The sequence below is a fragment of the Colias philodice genome, chromosome 25 (assembly GCF_061535455.1).
Source record: "Colias philodice isolate Cphi_HAF_F1 chromosome 25, ilColPhil1 Martin Lab GWU primary, whole genome shotgun sequence".
In the NCBI taxonomy this organism is placed as follows: Eukaryota; Metazoa; Arthropoda; class Insecta; order Lepidoptera; family Pieridae; genus Colias; species Colias philodice.
In genome coordinates this window covers 3534458-3553776 of record NC_143110.1, presented here as the reverse complement: position 1 = coordinate 3553776, position 19319 = coordinate 3534458, and the positions used below count along the sequence as shown (strand labels likewise).

Below are 19319 nucleotides of genomic sequence, written 5' to 3'. Positions count from 1 at the left end.
TAAAATCTTATAAATCGTTTAAACGATGACACGAAATCCCGATATACTTTTTATTACTGAATATATTAAAAATGTGCTTTATTTCGCTACTGTTAGACAAGGAAGAGTGCTTAAAAGCACAAACGAAACTCATTATTTTTGCATAGATAGTCAATTAATTTATGAAAATTATTATTCAGACTTTGGACCATTAAACTTAGGGTGTGTGTATAAATATTGCAAAATACTGAACGATAAACTAAAAGAATACCTAAATAAACAGATTATAGTGCATTATACATCAATTAATCCTACGAAGAAAGCGAACTCTGCATTTCTTTTAGGATGTTACGGTGTTTTGTATTTGAGTCTTCCACCAAAAGATGCGCTCAAACCATTACTTGTTCATGGGCAGAATTACAGGTACTTGCATTTTTTATGCAGTATATTTATTTATATAAAAGAAAATCAAGTACCGTTTATTTTTTAAGGCCATTTCAAGATGCAACCCAGGGTGAATCACGTTACACTATATCTTTATTAGATTGTCTGCAAGCTATTGTAAAAGCTCGGGACTTGGGCTTCTTCAATTTTCAAGATTTTAACTACGAAGAGTATAATAGATTGGACAAAATACAGGGAGGTGACCTTAATTGGATTGTACCGGGTATTTAGACTGTAAAATAATATAACGAATTACATTTGTTGCTCTTCTAATGACTAATAATAAATATTTTCAGGTAAATTTTTAGCTTTTATCGGCCCCGTGGATTATAGCGTATCATTGTATCATCCACCAGAGATGTATGTAAGCTATTTCTTAGAAAATAACGTGAGAATTGTAATACGATTGAATAAGAAGCTTTACGATGGAAATGTGTTAGTATAATGCTTTAAGGATATCTGTCCCGTAATCTTGTACCTATTCACTAGTAATTTATTGTTCACAGCTTCAGTAGTGTAGGAATTACACACTACGATTTGTTTTTTCCTGACGGAACTTGTCCTCCACGTCACATATTGATGAAATTTTTACAAATCAGCGAAGAGGCTGACTCCGCTATTGCTGTTCATTGTAAGGTTGTGCATTTACAATTTTTATTATGTGTGTAGTAGATTACAATATCAAATACAAAGAAAGTTTTTTGAATTTTCAAGCTAGTTTTTTGATAAGTGACTCTAATTAGATACAATATATATGTATTTAACATAATCATATTCTGAATGGTAATATCGTTCAGGCAGGTTTAGGTCGCACTGGATCTTTGATTGGGTGCTACCTTATCAAACACTACCGTATGTCCGCTCATGAAGCAATAGCTTGGATGAGAATTTGCCGCCCTGGCTCTGTTATTGGTCAGCAACAAGTAAGAAAAGCTTTTAAACTTATTATGCAGTTAACTACTATTGTACATGTTTTTTATTGTATTACGTCCCATACAGGAATGGCTAGAAGATATCGAAGCATGGTTATTGAAACAGGGAAATTTATATAGGTAAACAGGTGAAGACATTATTAACACATGATACTACGTTTTATTAGACGATATCTATCTTAAATTTATACAAATTATCACCAGAAAGCGAATGTACGATGATATCAATAGAATTCCAACGCACGAATTTGGGGTTTATTCTATCGCTGAGAGGACGCATAGACAAAAACCGGTGGTATTCAGTAAATCTCCGTCACCACCTCCACCCATACAGAGGCAGCCTCGTTCTGATGTTTCACCACCATTGCGACCACAAGCATCCAAAAATAAGGAAGGTTTGTAAAATTAAGCTATAATATATTACAGACAGTGTTATTTTAATTTAGATGTATGATGTACAGTAAATTATTTTTCAGTTAAAACAGTCACATTTTAATTGAACTAGTATGTAAAACTTTTAAAAATAGCACTGTTTGTATATAAATTGCAAAACTTAGTTATCGAGGTAACGAACTGCCAATTTTAATGTCCGCGAATAAAAACAGTGTTGTTTTTAAGAGTTTATCGAATTAATCTACGCAAAATATAGGTAAAATGATAATTTGTCCACTTTTATTTAGACAAATCTGAAAATGAGGATGAGGAAATATTCATAACATCTTGTGATTTAACTGTTCAGCCGACAAAACCACAAACACAATTAAAGGGATGTGTGATTAAAAACAATACATTAACAGAAGACGAAGACAGAGATTTGCAATGTGTGGAAAATAGGTCGCTAAGGAGGAGATATTTTTGTTTTCAGTCGTGTATGCGAACTTTGAATGATAATCTATTCTTATTGGCAGTTCGTTGCGCAAAAATTACACCAAATTGGTGTAACTCTTATAAATGTTGTAGCTTAATAGATGCGGTTGGTACAATTTATTTTTTCTTATTTTTGTATCAGTTTTGTATAATTTTTTTTAATCTGAATGTAACATTTACTAAAGAATTTTAATAATATTGAGTAACTTAAGGATACCTAACATAATTTTGATACTTTTAAACTAATTTATATTTGAAAAACAGCTTCTCATAAGACGCCCGAGAAGAAGTTCGACTGGAACGTGAAAATTAACATGCCCAAAGTATCTCAAAAAGGGTAAGCGTTGTACGAATTTCTCAGTAAATTTATTTTCGAATAAAGGCTGACCGAAGTAATATTTTATGAATTTTATTATTTTCTGACGATTTTCGAAACAAGAAGTTCCTGCATGCATGGTTATAATATTGAGATTATTGTATTCGTGTTTAATTTAAATAATTATTTCTGTGTTTTAGAGACCAGCCAGGATCGAGACGTGGGAGTGGAGCTGGTGAGCCACGTGGCTCTAGAACCCCATCCCGTAGCAATACTCTTCGATCACAAGGACGATATAGTGCTAAAACAAATGTACGCACTAACGGTTTAGTTCATAGTAGTTTATTAAAAACAAGTAGAAATGAAAGAGTTTACCATTTGAAATTGAATATTATATTTTAATGAATAAAGATAGTATACCCATAACCCTATTTCATTATGTAGGATTCAAGCAAAAATACATCTGCTTATAACCCAGTGCCCACGTTTCGTACATCTGAAGGACCAGTGATGAAGAATGTAACCGATGCCAAGGTAAATACAACTCATGATTTAGGCTATTTCATTTGAAAATCTTTTAAATGACTACCACATAACATAGTTTTTTTGCAGAACTTTTTAATGCGAAGTAGCATTTATAGTGAGCAGAAGCACAAACATTTAAATTCTGCTATAACGGTTACACCACAATATTCATTTAGGCTCTCGAATTTATACAGCGACCGTTTGGGTTCCAGTGATGTTACAAAATTAACGCCATCTGCTACAGGTACATAGAAATGTTAAGGAAGTCGTGTAATTTTATAAAAACATTTTCAAGTAGGTAGATAGTTGTCAGTATATAATTTATTGAATTAACGAAGGGACAATATTGTAATTGATGGAATCATTTCAACAGCATCTAAATATCCGTCACAAGCTCAGGGTAGACGTCGACTTGGTCGAAGTCCTAGTCCATCGCCGATGAGATACGCAACTGAACAAAGTCGTGCAACGAATACTTTGCCTCCTTCGTCCACAACTGAAAAGATTTTAGCAAGAGATTCGAAATCTGCTTTGAGAGAAGCATTGTCAAGGCTTAAATGTAAGTTTTTGTTATTATTTAAAACATATTTTAGCAATTTATAAGTTAGATACATAAATACCTCCTATCTTAAACCGATTCTCTATGGATAATGGTTACTGGCAATATTTTTTTAAAATAAGAACTTGTCAGGATTGTCATTTGTCAATTAATGTCATACTCATGACAGTTCATAATATTGTGAAATAACCTCAAAAGTCAAAAGTGTTTTGAAGAAAGAGCGTTTAAAAAAAGATGACGAAAGTTCTCTGAAATAAGAATCTATATAAAAGTAACTATCGCCACCTGAGATGGGTGCTTTAGTGTCAAGGGCGTTGCGGCCCGTAAAATCGTTTAATATCGAAAATAGAGCCCACCGGGAGATATCAAAAGAAAAACCTCAAGTAGCGCCAAGATATCCTTCCAACGTAGAAGATTTGCATAGAGTGCAAGAAGCCATCCCCGATATTGATGAAAAGATTGTTAAGAAGGATCTCGGACTCGACGAGAGATTAAAAGATGTTTATGTAACATCGCAGGGGACACCGGAGGATGACATTACACGGTTGAAAAAACAACAGAATCCAGATCGACCTCTACCTAAAAACAGGCAAATTGTAGAAAACTTCGATTTTGGCCTCAAAGAGCCAGATACGATCCCGTACGGACGAACGACGTTACGACAAGCGATAGAATATATTTCTTCACACCAATTGAATCCTGAAGAGGTAACCGCAGCTAAAATAGCATACGAATACAAACTAAAGGAATCCGATGTAGAAAATATACTAAAGTACTATAGAACATTTGAGATTTATGTACCGGAAACTAAAACAAACAAAGCAACATTTGCTGGGCCGACGACCATGAGAAAACGTTTGATGGAACAATCGGTTGGAAAGATTGAAGGAAAAAAAGATACACCTGAAGATGTTGATAAGGAAAAGGCCAAAATGAAAAGTGCTTCATAAATTAATGGAATATTTCTTTTTGGGAATTCAATGGTCTGAAAGCAAAGCAAATTGAAGTGTCTGGAATAATAACTGAAATCTATAAAGAAGGCACAAGCTGTACCAATATAGAAGAATTAGTTAATTTATTAGTTGTCTTTTAGTTGAATTTATGTATACCTCATTAATCCGTCAGTCCTCGGATCACAGACACAATAGAAAATCTATTGTGTCTCGGCCCGATCGGGCCGCTCGGTGGTCAATGGGTTAAATATTGTAAATCCTCTCTTCTAGCTTGACTCTGGGTAATGCATTGGTCATTAAAAAATAACTTCTATACTTCATCTAAATGGAACTTGATAATGCATATTAAATTCGAAGGCTTATTTTTTATAATGAAATAATAAAACCAAGTTATTTGCCGTGGTGTTGTATCAAACTGATACATATATTTCATTTGTGTATTTGCATTACAAATGTTCTAATAGATACATTTATCAAAGTGATACTAAAGGAAATATGTATTTTTTTTTTTTACTATTCAAGCTTTGGTATTTGTCTTGTTTATTATGAGTGAGAAATAATTATACCAGGTTGTTTATTCTTGAAAAAATAAATTAATTGCAATTTTAAAGAGATCAAATTATAAATTATTATAAGTGCTGGTACAATCTTATATTTATATTATACAGGTTAAGTCCATAAAATGTGATGTAGTTATAGAATAAATAAATGAATATGTTAACTTTGTGTTTTATTCTGCTTTTTCTTGTATACTATAATAAAAATAGTTACCCATTACATAATTTGAACATTAAATAACTCCCAGAAGCCAAGTCATGGCAGATATCCTTAAAAAAAATAAAACTCGAAACAATAAAAAATTATGATGCTAGAATTTGATGGGTTTTGGAACGAAGTTCCTTATCGCGCGTTGCGAAAGAGGGCTAAAAATTAGGACGAAAAGTTGTAACGACACTTTTTCCTATAGTTGTAGGCCGCGCGGCGTTCGCGTGTTTCTCTGTTACTTATGTCTCTCTCTCGGAACTAATGAAACGAAAACTTCGTTCCATCCGGTTGTCCAAGACTCAAGTTTTATTTATTTACTTGTTCATCAAAGTATCGGGCCCGCGAGATAGTTCGATCGGTGCTGCGTCGTTAGGAGCGAGACGCGACGCGCCGGCCGCGAGACAGGCGCCCTCTGTGCGGTCAGACGAGCGGCCGCTAGCTACGCAAGGAGACATGTTGAATAGTATCAAGGTAACGTACAGTAAATGTGAGTAAATAGTATATCTTTTCATCCTTAAATTAATGTTTTAAGTTTGTATGTTTCATTGATTCGAATCTAAATACGAACATAATTCAAACATAATTGTTGTAATAACAACATCTAAGTGGATGTTGTAATAACAACATCTAAGTGGATGTTGTTATTACAACAACTTCTGATTTTGTTGTGTCAGAAACGTACTTTTGTACGTACGTGTATAACGTACTGTTGTACGTGGTTGAGGGCCCAGGGAGTAACCCGTGCGTTACGTTAAGTCTCATTTAGCTATTCTTTTTACTTCTGACTGCGTCGTCCTATAAAATTTTAGCATTCATATAAATATTATTCGAAGGTTCTAATAATTAGAATTATTCAGGGCGGTAAAATTTGGCTAGCTGGCGACACCTGTTTTTATCCGCGACTACCCCACACATGTCAAATGTGCAATACGAGCATTACGAATTATTGTGTCCATAGCTTTTCGCTTTATTAAAACTAAATTTTGTCTTTTTAGTTCCAAAGAAGATTTCGGGAAACACTGAACACGGAGAAAAATAACTTCCATGGTAAAACGAGGTGGGTAGTTATATTTTTATGTCCTAGATTTTCTGTAGGATTTCGAAATTATTGAATTTATTTTCATTTTTTACGCTTCTTTAGTATTACTCCGAAGGAGAAGTCGAGTATACGTAATATTCACTCAAAAACGAGTAGTACGGCTATCAAGTCTGGATCAGCTCTCAATCAAGAATATGGGTATGCTCTTTTGGTTTTGTGTTAGAGAAAAATTATCGTTAATTGTTTTTATAGCAACGAAATCAATAAAATAGTAATTTACGAAGATATTTTTTAATAATATTGTATGTTTAATTTGTGAGACTTTACTGTAAAGACAATTTAGTTCATCAGTAGTTTCTTCAAATTCGGTAAATATTTTTTTTAAATATTGTATTATAGTATAAAGCTTATGAAATAGGTATTAACTGTTTTTTTCTCATAAAACAGCGCCAAGGAACGCGGCAGTCCATCGAGGAATTTCTTCAATCAACGACCAAGTTCGCCGAAGGGTCGACGGACGCAAATGTCATTCTTCGACCATAGAATGTAAATGTCAATGTCATGTTGAAGTTTTGTAAATTTTGGTGGGAAAATAAAAAAAAGTATTCGGTAAAAATGCGTTTTATTTACAATACGTATTTTATTTATATTGTATACACACTAGGTATGCAATAATGTTTAAAATAAAAATGTGATAAAAACATTTTTTAAATGTAGTTCAAAAAAATAGTAGGTTGTTATCATGAGATACTCTCTATTCCTCATTCATAGGAATTTTATTATAGAACAAAAAATTGTTTTGATAGGTAATAAAAATTTAAATTGACTTAATTACTTAACACATTAAAAATATTTCGCATTTACTTCCACAATTTTTTAATATCTTAAAATTAATACAATTTCTTTAAAATTAGTATACATATAACTAAAGACTAGATTGGTTAGGCTAAGCCAGGGTCAGGTGGTGGAGGAGCCATGCAGTTCCCATCGGGGTATCGTTTCTTGAACGCTGCTATTAGTTCTGGGTCCACTAGACGAACACTGTCCACTTGGTTACCGAGGGTTATCCTGAAATTGTATAACATGTACATTTAAGTGTATTATATAACATGTACATTTAAGTGTATTGTATAACATGTACATTTAAGTGCCATTTATTTATTTATTTAAAGACGTACCAACAGTAGCTCAAATTGTAACATAATTTTCATAATTAGCCATAATTATAATTAATATTAGTTAAAGATTTTCAAGAAAAGTTACTCCTCGAACTGTTTTAAAAAACTTGTGTATTAAAAATGTAATAACGAAACAATGAAACCACTACAGTTAGAAATTAATATTAACCTTTAACAGGAATACTTATCAAATTGCACTTTACATAAATTCGATTTGACGATTTCATTTATTCACAAAATAAATATTGGAAATATAGTGGAAAGTGTTTGATTTTAAAACAAACTTTCTAATCCAAGACAGTTTCTAATAAAACCATATAAAATCGAAAATCTTACCAGTTAGGCTGTACATTGTGAGGCCGACCGAATAATTCAATTTTCCTTGTGCCTGGACTGAGCCTCTCTGAAAATGATACACAAATAAATAAATAAAGACAGAAAAAGAAAGAAAAGATTCTTGCCATGTCCCAGACGACAGACTGCTCAAATAAAAACTCAAACGCAACATTTATTTATTACATTAGACTTCTTCGAAAAGAATCGTCAGAAATCAAGAATCGTCATTACATATTTTTTACATTTACCACCGATTCGGAAAGCAGTATCTACATAATATATCATAATATGCCGAAGAACTTACCTATAATACCATAAATTTCGTCCGGTTTGTGCGACGTCGCTCGTACTTCAGCCACTATGACGTCACAATCCAGACCTCTATTTAAATTTTCGGGATTACCTTTCATTCCCACCTGGAAGATACAACAAAAATTATACCTAGTATTAAAAAAAGATCATCGCGATATTATCGCGAATTTATCAATTTATATTTAAGTTTATCATCTTGTTAATTAATTTATTTATTAATATAATAATTAATTAATTTTATTAATTTTTTAAAATCATTAGGCAAATTTTTGTCTATAATTTTTTACTAGAAATATAAAAAGAAGAAAGTGTAAACATATGAAAATGCACTCCTTACCGAAAATATGAAAAATAAAAAAAAAATTGCCCAATTGAACAAGCCACACTCGATTTGATAGGAATATTTTAGTTGATTTTTTATATAGTTAGTATCTCATCATATAAGTACATATTAATTTTGTACATAATTTCTTAAAGTGAAACTTGTTTAGGCGCGTTGAGAGTAAAATTTGAAGATCGCGTGATGGCAATACCGTCACATCACGGAGTAAGGCGGCGATTTTCGAATCTTGACTTCAAGTTCACTTCGGCCCTCGGCCATCACACTTTTTTATGTTTTTTCTATATCTCTATTTCTTCTTTAATAAATAATTAATACCAACCAAACAATGCTCTTTCCCATGGTTGAGCCAATGCCCAGTTCTGCCAGTTCTAATGATTCTTTGCAGTTGATTTGTCTTCACCCATATAAGCTCATCTACCCGCTCATAGCCCCATAGCTTGAGACATTCCCTGCCTAGTTCCATAGCCCTGTTAAGAATAATTAATTATTTATTATGGTTTCAAACTGGGATACAAGTTTATTTAATGTATTTTTTTTCTATCATTGACATGTTTATAACAACTAGATTCACAATTATTAACAGATCGTCAAAAAATATCCGGCCGTCGCTGTATGATATAATATTAGAAAACTCTGCCTGACGCAGAAACAAAGATATGGATCAGGCAATTCAATCTTACCAGTTTGATATATTTAGCTACTTAGTCTATGATGTCTTAGCTCTATAATCTATAATATTTTTACTCTTTAGTCTACGTTGTCTGTTCTATTATTAGTCTATGGTAACCCACAAGAAAATAAGCCCACTATCCTGAAGCTGCGGTACACCAAGGCATCTCATCTCGTCTCTTTAGATAAAGTTTTACCTATTTGATCTATGATATTTAGCTGTTGCTTGTGATGTTCTAGCTCTATTGTCTATGCTATTTTTATTGTAATTATTGTCTACTAGCTTCCCGCCCGCGGCTTCGCCCGCTTTGTCTAAAACCTAATGAATTATATACTTAAACCTTCCTCTTGAATCACTCTATCTATTAAAAAGAACCGCATCAAAATCCATTGCGTAGTTTTAAAGATTTAAGCATACAAAGGGACATAGGGACAGAGAAAGCGACTTTGTTTTATACTATGTAGTGATGGTACGTACCTGCCAGTTACCCACAAGAAGATAAGACCACTATCCTGCAGCTGCGGTACACCAAGGCATCTCATTTCATCATCAGACATCGTACCGTACGGCAGTTCCATGTGAATGTCCCAAGGCGGATCCGCCATTATTACCGCGAATTTACCTAGTTTCATGTAATTTATTTGAATAATCCATTGAGCCCCAAGCAACCCGATCGGTCCAAGACACAATAGATTTTCTATTGTGTATGTGGTTCCAGGGCCTGAGTTATTACTTTTTTTTTTGAGGGTAGAAATATGCGTGTTTGTGATTTGTTACATTTATACATAGATACAATTTAAAATAATGTTTAATTTTTCAGATATAATTATGGCAAATAAGATAGAAAAAACAATTTTTAAGTAAAAAGATATAAAGAAACTGAAGAGATTGCCATATTAATAAAAGCCACATTTTAAATTTTGTCCACTAAAAATTGATTCCAGTTCTATTTTTTTAATCAAAGCTTTAGCCTTATTGTTTTATTACATACTAGCGGTCCGCCCCGGCTTCGCCCGTGGTACATATTTACGTTTTCTCTACATAAAAACCATCCTCGTACTTCAAGGAATATAATAAAAAAAGAATTATCGAAATCGGTTCAGCCGTTCTCGAGTTATGCGCTTACCAACACATTTTGCGATTCATTTTTATATATAAGAAGATTAATAATTATATTTGAATAACAATAAAGAAACAACTTACCCAAAAACGTCATGTCGAGATATCTCAAGTCGCACTGAATCCACTGCGGAGGGGTTAATGTTAAAACTCCATCTGGCTTTACAGCTGATACTACATTTGTGCCTAAAAATTATTTTATGAATATAATAAAAATAAACTGTGAAATTTAACATAATCAGGAAAGATCATAAACCTGTATTAAACCTTTTTCAGTTTTTGTCAGCAAAAACAATTAAAAACAACTAAATTTAATTAATAAAATTCATGAGGTAGCAAAGAAATGTTGCTGATTCATAACGTTAACGATAGATAACATAGAATATAATGAAATAGAACACATTTATAAATAGTAACCATTTTGTCCAGATTTCATGGGCTGTTCCACTGCAGTTTTACTAGCTGCAACATTCGGGTCTGCATTGTCCACTTCGTAATGCACATACCTTTGAATATACAATATTATTCAGTTCTTAAGAGTTCAGAGCAGCATATAATATTAATTATAAATTTACCTATTTTCAAAACCATACCATACAAAACAAAAGTGAACAAAGTACAACCTTTATAATAAGTAAAAAACACATTTATTTACAAACTAGCTTTAAACATGTGAGGGATAAATGTCTATCCGATTGGCAGGAATATTTTGATGAACGATCGCGTGAGAAAGCAATTTGGCACAGAACAATCCAACCACATGTACCTCGGTACCCATGGCTTGATGAGATTGTATGCGATAGGAGGACGTTGACAACTATTTTAAGATTACGTTCGGGACATATTCCATCGAATAAGTTTGCACATTTAATGCAGAAAGCCGATTCTCCGTTGTGCAATGATTGTGGTATTGTAGAAGATGTGCAGCATATTCTCTTGGAGTGTGTTCGGAACGCGCAATTTAGACAACAAAATAATGTCTTCCGCTGTATTAACAATGTCGGTTGTGTGAACAGCATTCTCACTTGTCCCTCGTCGGCAGAGGTGCGGGTGCTGGTCAGACTGACCGATGTTGGATTACAAAATTGATTGCATTGTTTACTGTAGTTTGTACTTATATTTTTTATATTTAAGTGTTGATTGTTAATGGAATTTACGGGACGACGTGGTCGCTAAGCGACAAAGTCCCTTGAAAAATAAAGAATAAAAAAAATAAAAAAAAAAAAAAAAAACTAGCTTCCGCCCGCGACTCCGTCCGCGCGGATGTCCGTCTTCGCGTGGATAAATTATTTCTCCATTTTAAGTAACTCTGACAATAACATCTTATAAAAAAAGAATCCACTGCGGGTAACGCAACGTGTGTTCGCGGTTCTACAGAACAACATCTATGGATAAAACTGACAAATTAAGATTTATTTTTTTTGCCACATATTTTTCCAGGATAAAAAGTATCCTATTTTATGCCCAGGATAATAAAGTATAATTATACCAAGTTTCATCGAAATCGAACCGTTAGTTTTCACGTGATGATAATAAAGTATAATTATACCAAGTTTCATCGAAATCGAACCGTTAGTTTTCACGTGATGTCAGCATACAGACAGACAAAAATTTTTTTAATCACATATTTGGGTTTCGATCCAGTAACACCCCCTGCTATTTATTTTTTCAATATTTTCAATGTACACAATTGACCCTTCTACAGATTTTTTATATGTATAGATTACAAAAAAAAAAGCAACAAAATTACTTGCAAGTGTCCATATGAAAGCAGGTGTTCAAAAACGAGCAATCGCCCAGCGTTTCATCGGTATGACTCTGTATGATCTTCTTGAAGTGCAGTTTCTTGCATCCATAGTCCATCTGTCTGTCTGTTTGTCCCTCACTCTCTTGTGCCTTGTATGCGCGTACGCATTCCGCTCGCGTGCCGTGCGGACAGAACTCCATTACTTGCGCACCTGGAAATATATTTAATCTTAATATATACTAGATTTCCGCCCGCGGCTTCGCCCGCGTTTTCAAAGGAAAACCCGCATAGTTCCCGTTCCCGTGGGATTTCCAGGATAAAACCTATCCTATGTGTTAATCCAAGTTACCCTCTATATGTGTGCTAAATTTCATTGTAATCGGTTCAGTAGTTTTTACGTGAAAGAGTAACAAACATCCATACATCCATACATCCATACATTTATACATCCATAAATCCTTACAAACTTTCGCCTTTATAATACATAGTATAGTATTAAGATTAAGATAAATCTCGTGTCACAATGTTTGTCCTCAATGGACTCCTAAACCACTTAACCGATTATAATAAAATTCGCACACCATGTGCAGTTCGATCCAACTTGAGAGATAGGATAGTTTAAACATGTAGGTACCACGGGCGAAGCCGGGGAGGACCACTAGTTGTAAAAAAAAATCGGATTGTTAATACTATTTTACAATTCACAGGAATAAAGAGGGAAAGACGTTTATTCATTTCACCTCACTGCACAAAAACAAATAGGAACTGATAAAAATCTATATATATAAAAATGAAACCCGTTAACCGTTTCGCGTTGACACGGCCGCGGCATTACGCGTGAAGGGGTGGACCGATTTCGATAATTCTTTTTTTATTATATTCCTTGAAGTACGAGGATGGTTCTTATGTAGAGAAAACGTAAATATGTACCACGGGCGAAGCCAGGGCGGACCGCTAGTGAATAATAATATCTACTACTAGCTTTCCGCCCGCGGCTTCGCCCGCGTTTTCAAATGGTTTTCAAAGAAAAACCCGTTCCCGTGGGATTTCCGGGATAAAACCTATCCTATGTGTTAATCCAAGTTACCCTCTATATGTGTGCTTAATTTCATTGTAATCGGTTCAGTAGTATTTGCGTGAAAGAGTAACAAACATCCATACATACAAACTTTCGCCTTTATAATAGTATTAGGATTAGAAGGATATCATATTATGACAAAATTAAAGTATTCATATATGTATATATTACAACGTACACAACTACCTACTATTTATTAAAATTAAATTGAAAATCATGAAAAATATTCAAGTAATTTATTAGGTTAATAACTAAGTGAACAATATCTCACATATAAATATTACACTATCTCAAAAGAACTAAGATAGTGCATTCAAAAATTCACTCTTTCTTACTTTATTTTTATTTTTTTTTTCTTCAAGGGTCAATTCTGTACATTGAAAATATTGAAAAAATAAATAGCAGGGGGTGTTACTGGATCGATACCAAACCCAAATATGTGATTAGTCTGTCTGTCTGTCTGTATGTGAAGGCATCACGGGAAAACTGACGGTTCGATTTCGATGAAACTTGGTATAATTATACCTTATTATCCTGGGCGTAAAATAGGATACTTTTTATCCTGGAAAAATACGTAGAAAAAAAATTAATCTTAATTCTTCAGTTTTATCCATAGACGTTGTTCTGTAGAGTGTAGAACCGCGAACACACGTTCCGTATTATTATAGGCCTAGCCGTATTTGGGTCCAATAGATATTTATAAGATGTCATTGTCAGAGTTACTCAAAATGGAGAAATAAAACATCCACGCGAAGACCGACATCCGCGCGGACGGAGTCGCGGGCGGAAGCTAGTTTTATATAAATGGGTTTAGTTCTGAAAAGAACTTTTTAAATCGGTTTAGTTACTTACTAAACGAATTATTATCAAGCGTAAATTCCGCACACCTCCATCACGTAGGGAGCCAACCGCGCGAGTAAGCCGCGCGGCAAGTTTATTTCGTGATCTTAACCCCCCTCCCGTACCCCTGCCCGAGTGACGCCTACAACGCATTTTTAATTTTTTTTTAACTCGTGATATCTTTTGAATGGATTTTCAGAATCGAATAATTCAAAAAGTAATATAAAGATATTGAAGCAGTCTTAAATAATACATCGTTTATTTTGATAAGGGTTAATACCAAGGTACAAATAAAGAGCTTTTTGTAGCGGTGGTATTTTAATTTCTTTTTTTCAATAAAAAAACGCTTATTGTGACATGACTGTAATAGTTAGAGATATGCTGCCGCTGATTTTTTGTAGATAATGGTGTGTTCTAAAAAAATGTAGTATATCATTTTGTTCTATCATCAATAGTTTTCGCAGCGCACGCGATGTAAGGTAGTTTTTTGATATTTTTTCACACCTTGGATTACGTTATCGTAATTTTAGTAAGGATGCCTATTTTTTTTGAAAATGAAATATAGCCTATGTCACTCAGAAATGATGTAGCTTTCCAACAGTGAAAGAATTTTTCAAATCTGCCAAGTAGTTTCGGAGCCTATTCAATTCATACAAACAAACAAACAAACAAAAAATCAAACCTTTCCTCTTTATAATATTTGTGTAGACAACGTACACAACTACCTACTATTTATTAAAATTAAATTGAAAATCATGAAAAATATTCAAGTAATTTATTAGGTTAATAACTAAGTGAACAATATCTCACATATAAATATTACACTATCTCAAAAGAACTAAGATAGTGCATTCAAAAATTCACTCTTTCTTACTTTATTTTTATTTTTTTTTCTTCAAGGGTCAATTCTGTACATTGAAAATATTGAAAAAATAAATAGCAGGGGGTGTTACTGGATCGATACCAAACCCAAATATGTGATTAGTCTGTCTGTCTGTCTGTATGTGAAGGCATCACGGGAAAACTGACGGTTCGATTTCGATGAAACTTGGTATAATTATACCTTATTATCCTGGGCGTAAAATAGGATACTTTTTATCCTGGAAAAATACGTAGAAAAAAAATTAATCTTAATTCTTCAGTTTTATCCATAGACGTTGTTCTGTAGAGTGTAGAACCGCGAACACACGTTCCGTATTATTATAGGCCTAGCCGTATTTGGGTCCAATAGATATTTATAAGATGTCATTGTCAGAGTTACTCAAAATGGAGAAATAAAACATCCACGCGAAGACCGACATCCGCGCGGACGGAGTCGCGGGCGGAAGCTAGTTTTATATAAATGGGTTTAGTTCTGAAAAGAACTTTTTAAATCGGTTTAGTTACTTACTAAACGAATTATTATCAAGCGTAAATTCCGCACACCTCCATCACGTAGGGAGCCAACCGCGCGAGTAAGCCGCGCGGCAAGTTTATTTCGTGATCTTAACCCCCCTCCCGTACCCCTGCCCGAGTGACGCCTACAACGCATTTTTTTTTTTTTTTAACTCGTGATATCTTTTGAATGGATTTTCAGAATCGAATAATTCAAAAAGTAATATAAAGATATTGAAGCAGTCTTAAATAATACATCGTTTATTTTGATAAGGGTTAATACCAAGGTACAAATAAAGAGCTTTTTGTAGCGGTGGTATTTTAATTTCTTTTTTTCAATAAAAAAACGCTTATTGTGACATGACTGTAATAGTTAGAGATATGCTGCCGCTGATTTTTTGTAGATAATGGTGTGTTGTAAAAAAATGTAGTATATCATTTTGTTCTATCATCAATAGTTTTCGCAGCGCACGCGATGTAAGGTAGTTTTTTGATATTTTTTTCACACCTTGGATTACGTTATCGTAATTTTAGTAAGGATGCCTATTTTTTTTGAAAATGAAATATAGCCTATGTCACTCAGAAATGATGTAGCTTTCCAACAGTGAAAGAATTTTTCAAATCTGCCAAGTAGTTTCGGAGCCTATTCAATTCATACAAACAAACAAACAAACAAAAAAATCAAACCTTTCCTCTTTATAATATTTGTATAGATTATTATCAAGCGTAAATTCCGCACACCTCCATCACGTAGGGAGCCAACCGCGCGAGTAAGCCGCGCGGCAAGTTTATTTCGTGATCTTAACCCCCCTCCCGTACCCCTGCCCGAGTGACGCCTACAACGCATTTTTAATTTTTTTTTAACTCGTGATATCTTTTGAATGGATTTTCAGAATCGAATAATTCAAAAAGTAATATAAAGATATTGAAGCAGTCTTAAATAATACATCGTTTATTTTGATAAGGGTTAATACCAAGGTACAAATAAAGAGCTTTTTGTAGCGGTGGTATTTTAATTTCTTTTTTTCAATAAAAAAACGCTTATTGTGACATGACTGTAATAGTTAGAGATATGCTGCCGCTGATTTTTTGTAGATAATGGTGTGTTCTAAAAAAATGTAGTATATCATTTTGTTCTATCATCAATAGTTTTCGCAGCGCACGCGATGTAAGGTAGTTTTTTGATATTTTTTTCACACCTTGGATTACGTTATCGTAATTTTAGTAAGGATGCCTATTTTTTTTGAAAATGAAATATAGCCTATGTCACTCAGAAATGATGTAGCTTTCCAACAGTGAAAGAATTTTTCAAATCTGCCAAGTAGTTTAGGAGCCTATTCAATTCATACAAAACAAACAAACAAACAAAAAATCAAACCTTTCCTCTTTATAATATTTGTATAGATGTATAGATTGTATAGAAGATTGAAAATTAAATTAAATATGTTAACTATGGGCACAGTGCTCATGTTCAGCATGATTTTAGTAGATAATGTATTTATTATTTGTTAGTTGGTTAGCTGCTTAATACTCTGATATAATTACAATTAGCCATCACTTATTTATACAGCCAATTTCATTCATATTTTATCAGTAAATTTTTCTTTATTACACTAACATACATGTACACAAAAACTCCATTTACATATAAATTACAAAACTAAAATTAACAATAGAAAACATTAAATACCTCCTTGACTTTTAAACTTATCAGCCAATGACTTCTCTTTAGCAGTGGGTTTACTCAACAGGTCCATTATCTCTTCCCCCACTCTTTTCACTGCTTTTTCTCTACTTGACGGCATTGCTAGGAGCGACTGAAATTATAGAATTAAAATAAGAATTGGATGAATGATATTTTTTGGTGTAATATATGTAAATGCGAAATTTTTAAACAATTTTAACATAAATACATATTATATATAGCCTTTATTTTCATGCAGTAAATTAATGAAAATGTTGTTCTACACAGTAAGAAAATAATATGTTTGTTATAAAAAGTAATTTTATTAGAAATGGAAAATAATATCTTCTTAAATATACATTAATTTTGGACCAAGTTGGAGTTTTGAAGCAAAAGAAAAATATGTTGCATTTACCATTATATCAGTATCTCCTTTTACAGCTTTTTTCTCATCTGTGTTTGATTTAGAAACTTTAACCTTAGGTCCTTCTTCTGCTGTACCATCACCTAAAAATAATCAAAACTTTAAAATGTATTTCAGACACTTATCTATACTTCTATACTAATATTATAAAGAGGAAAAGTTTGTAATTATGTATGTATGTATGGTTTTCACGCATAAACTACTGGAACGATTTTGATGAAATTTGGCAGAGACAATCTTTAGACCCTGAGAAAAAACATAGGCTACTTTTTATTGCGAAATATGTACCACGGGCGAAGCCGGGGCGGACCGCTAGTAATAAAATAATTGTTTAATAAAGAGCCTAGGCTTTTAATTAAATAGCTGATTATCCAGTTGGCTCTGGCATATATTCTGTTCAAGATCTAAAACACGATATCCTATGATATTATGTATTGTAATTTCAAAACTTTAAAGGCAAAATAATGTACATAATTTTGAAAACTTCAACATCTTACCTTTCCTTTTATTAGTACTATTCTGTTCTTCCATTAACGCAGCCAAAACTGCAGCAAGTCTTACTGACTCAGCGCTGACCACTTCTATACTAGCATCTGTTGTGCTCTCTGTCCTTTCTTTTATTCTGGTAAAAGATAAGATATAAGGTTTATTAATAGTGACCTATTGTATACTTAGAAATATTTCATAATTTACAATGAATTTTAAAAAAGATAAAGTCAAAAACTAGTGAGTGACCTAAGATATAATATTTTATACTTTTTTTCACTAATGTAGGTAGCTAGAGATTAGCATTTGATGATCTCAATATTATGTTTTATTAGTAGGATAAAAAATCAACTGCTGATGCAAATTTAGTATAATTTATTTTACAATATTTCTGTGCCAAAATTTATATACATATCAATTAATTCATAATCTCTAGCTAAAATCTCAACTTCATTTGACAATGTTTATGCTGTACATTTTTCACTTCTCAAACAAAATTTGTTCAGAAGTTTTAGTACATACAAAAAATACATCATTACTTGCTTATTTTGTTCCACTTACGTAATTAACTTCTGTGTGGCGAACTTCTGCAATAAACTGGCAACAATACCAGTGTCCACATCTCCGAGTCCTGGCAGTAAAGCACTTGCCGTAGCTGGCAATTGTAACTGCATGTCTGATAACACTTGTAACAGCTGCACTTCTAGAGACGCAGGGGGTATCGGTAGTTTCGGCTTTTCTTGTGCTGTAAGAAAAAGAAGACAAGATTTTACGTATGTATTTTATACGATTAACGAAAAATGTATTAGTACTGTATCAATACTTTTGATGTTAATGTTATTTTTTAACTTAAAATTATCGTATGTTTAATATTACTACAACTAGGTAGTAATGAAATCCATTAAGTGATACATTTTCATGACGGCAAGAAGATATACATAATAATCCGTAAACACTTACCTTCCGATTTTGATGCCGGGCTAGAAACACTCTTTTCTTTATTACTGGGAGATCCTTCGCTTTTGTCATTTATTAACGTTGTACCGAGTATACTTTGCCGTTCTTTCTTACGTTTTTCCAGTTTTTCTCTCAGACTATTTCGTTTACTTTTTACCGCTTGAATTTCTTCCCAAGCGTCCGACATGATTGTGTTCGTTCGCTGATTATTTATTAAAATTTATTGCATAAATTATAACATTTTAAAATTCGACGTTTTTCTTTAAAATAGTACAATTAACATGAAGTATCTAGTTAAAACTAACAATATTTATTTTAAAAAGCACAAGTTTTGTATTCCGTAAACACAACGCATTGACATTTATTTGACATTTATTTTTTTAATTAATAAT

The 19319-nt window shown here is 33.0% G+C and overlaps 3 protein-coding genes across 3 annotated transcripts; 2 read left to right on the top strand and 1 right to left on the bottom strand.

Annotated features, from left to right (window-relative positions):
* Positions 1-25: 25 nt before the first annotated feature.
* Positions 26-6982, top strand: LOC149477270 (uncharacterized). The gene is made up of 16 exons (XM_089710780.1): positions 26-402; positions 471-646; positions 720-858; positions 930-1059; positions 1221-1346; positions 1423-1475; positions 1560-1750; positions 2487-2559; positions 2739-2850; positions 2983-3072; positions 3151-3307; positions 3437-3622; positions 5672-5811; positions 6336-6397; positions 6482-6577; positions 6827-6982. The coding sequence occupies exons 1-16, from the start codon at positions 26-28 to the stop codon at positions 6927-6929; spliced, it is 2211 nt and encodes a 736-aa protein (XP_089566906.1). The 3' UTR covers positions 6930-6982.
* LOC149477271 (NADH dehydrogenase [ubiquinone] 1 alpha subcomplex assembly factor 4) lies at positions 3787-4733 on the top strand. Its single transcript, XM_089710852.1, has one exon. It carries the CDS (start codon positions 3913-3915, stop codon positions 4570-4572), a length of 660 nt encoding a protein of 219 aa, XP_089566978.1. The 5' UTR covers positions 3787-3912; the 3' UTR covers positions 4573-4733.
* Positions 6983-6990: 8 nt separating the features above from the next.
* On the bottom strand, positions 6991-19286 carry Mettl3 (methyltransferase like 3). The gene is made up of 13 exons (XM_089710784.1): positions 18931-19286; positions 18532-18715; positions 17982-18106; positions 17476-17567; positions 17067-17193; positions 12088-12295; positions 10755-10843; positions 10422-10523; positions 9696-9840; positions 8868-9015; positions 8198-8309; positions 7894-7960; positions 6991-7447 (listed from the first exon to the last, which is right to left on the bottom strand). The coding sequence occupies exons 1-13, from the start codon at positions 19112-19114 to the stop codon at positions 7321-7323; spliced, it is 1710 nt and encodes a 569-aa protein (XP_089566910.1). The 5' UTR covers positions 19115-19286; the 3' UTR covers positions 6991-7320.
* Positions 19287-19319: the final 33 nt, after the last annotated feature.

Bases quoted from the DNA above. Each gene is read 5' to 3' on its own strand.
- LOC149477270 (XM_089710780.1), top strand. From the start codon at position 26: ATGACACGAAATCCCGATATACTTTTTATTACTGAATATATTAAAAAT. The intron at 647-719 runs GTATTTAGACTG...AAATATTTTCAG, and splicing joins CCTTAATTGGATTGTACCGG to GTAAATTTTTAGCTTTTATC. The intron at 1,476-1,559 runs GTAAACAGGTGA...AATTATCACCAG, and splicing joins AAACAGGGAAATTTATATAG to AAAGCGAATGTACGATGATA.
- LOC149477271 (XM_089710852.1), top strand. From the start codon at position 3,913: ATGGGTGCTTTAGTGTCAAGGGCGTTGCGGCCCGTAAAATCGTTTAAT.
- Mettl3 (XM_089710784.1), bottom strand. From the start codon at position 19,114: ATGTCGGACGCTTGGGAAGAAATTCAAGCGGTAAAAAGTAAACGAAAT. The intron at 18,107-18,531 runs GTAAGTGGAACA...ATCTTTTACCAG, and splicing joins GCCACACAGAAGTTAATTAC to AATAAAAGAAAGGACAGAGA. The intron at 17,568-17,981 runs GTAAGATGTTGA...GATTATTTTTAG, and splicing joins TAGTACTAATAAAAGGAAAG to GTGATGGTACAGCAGAAGAA.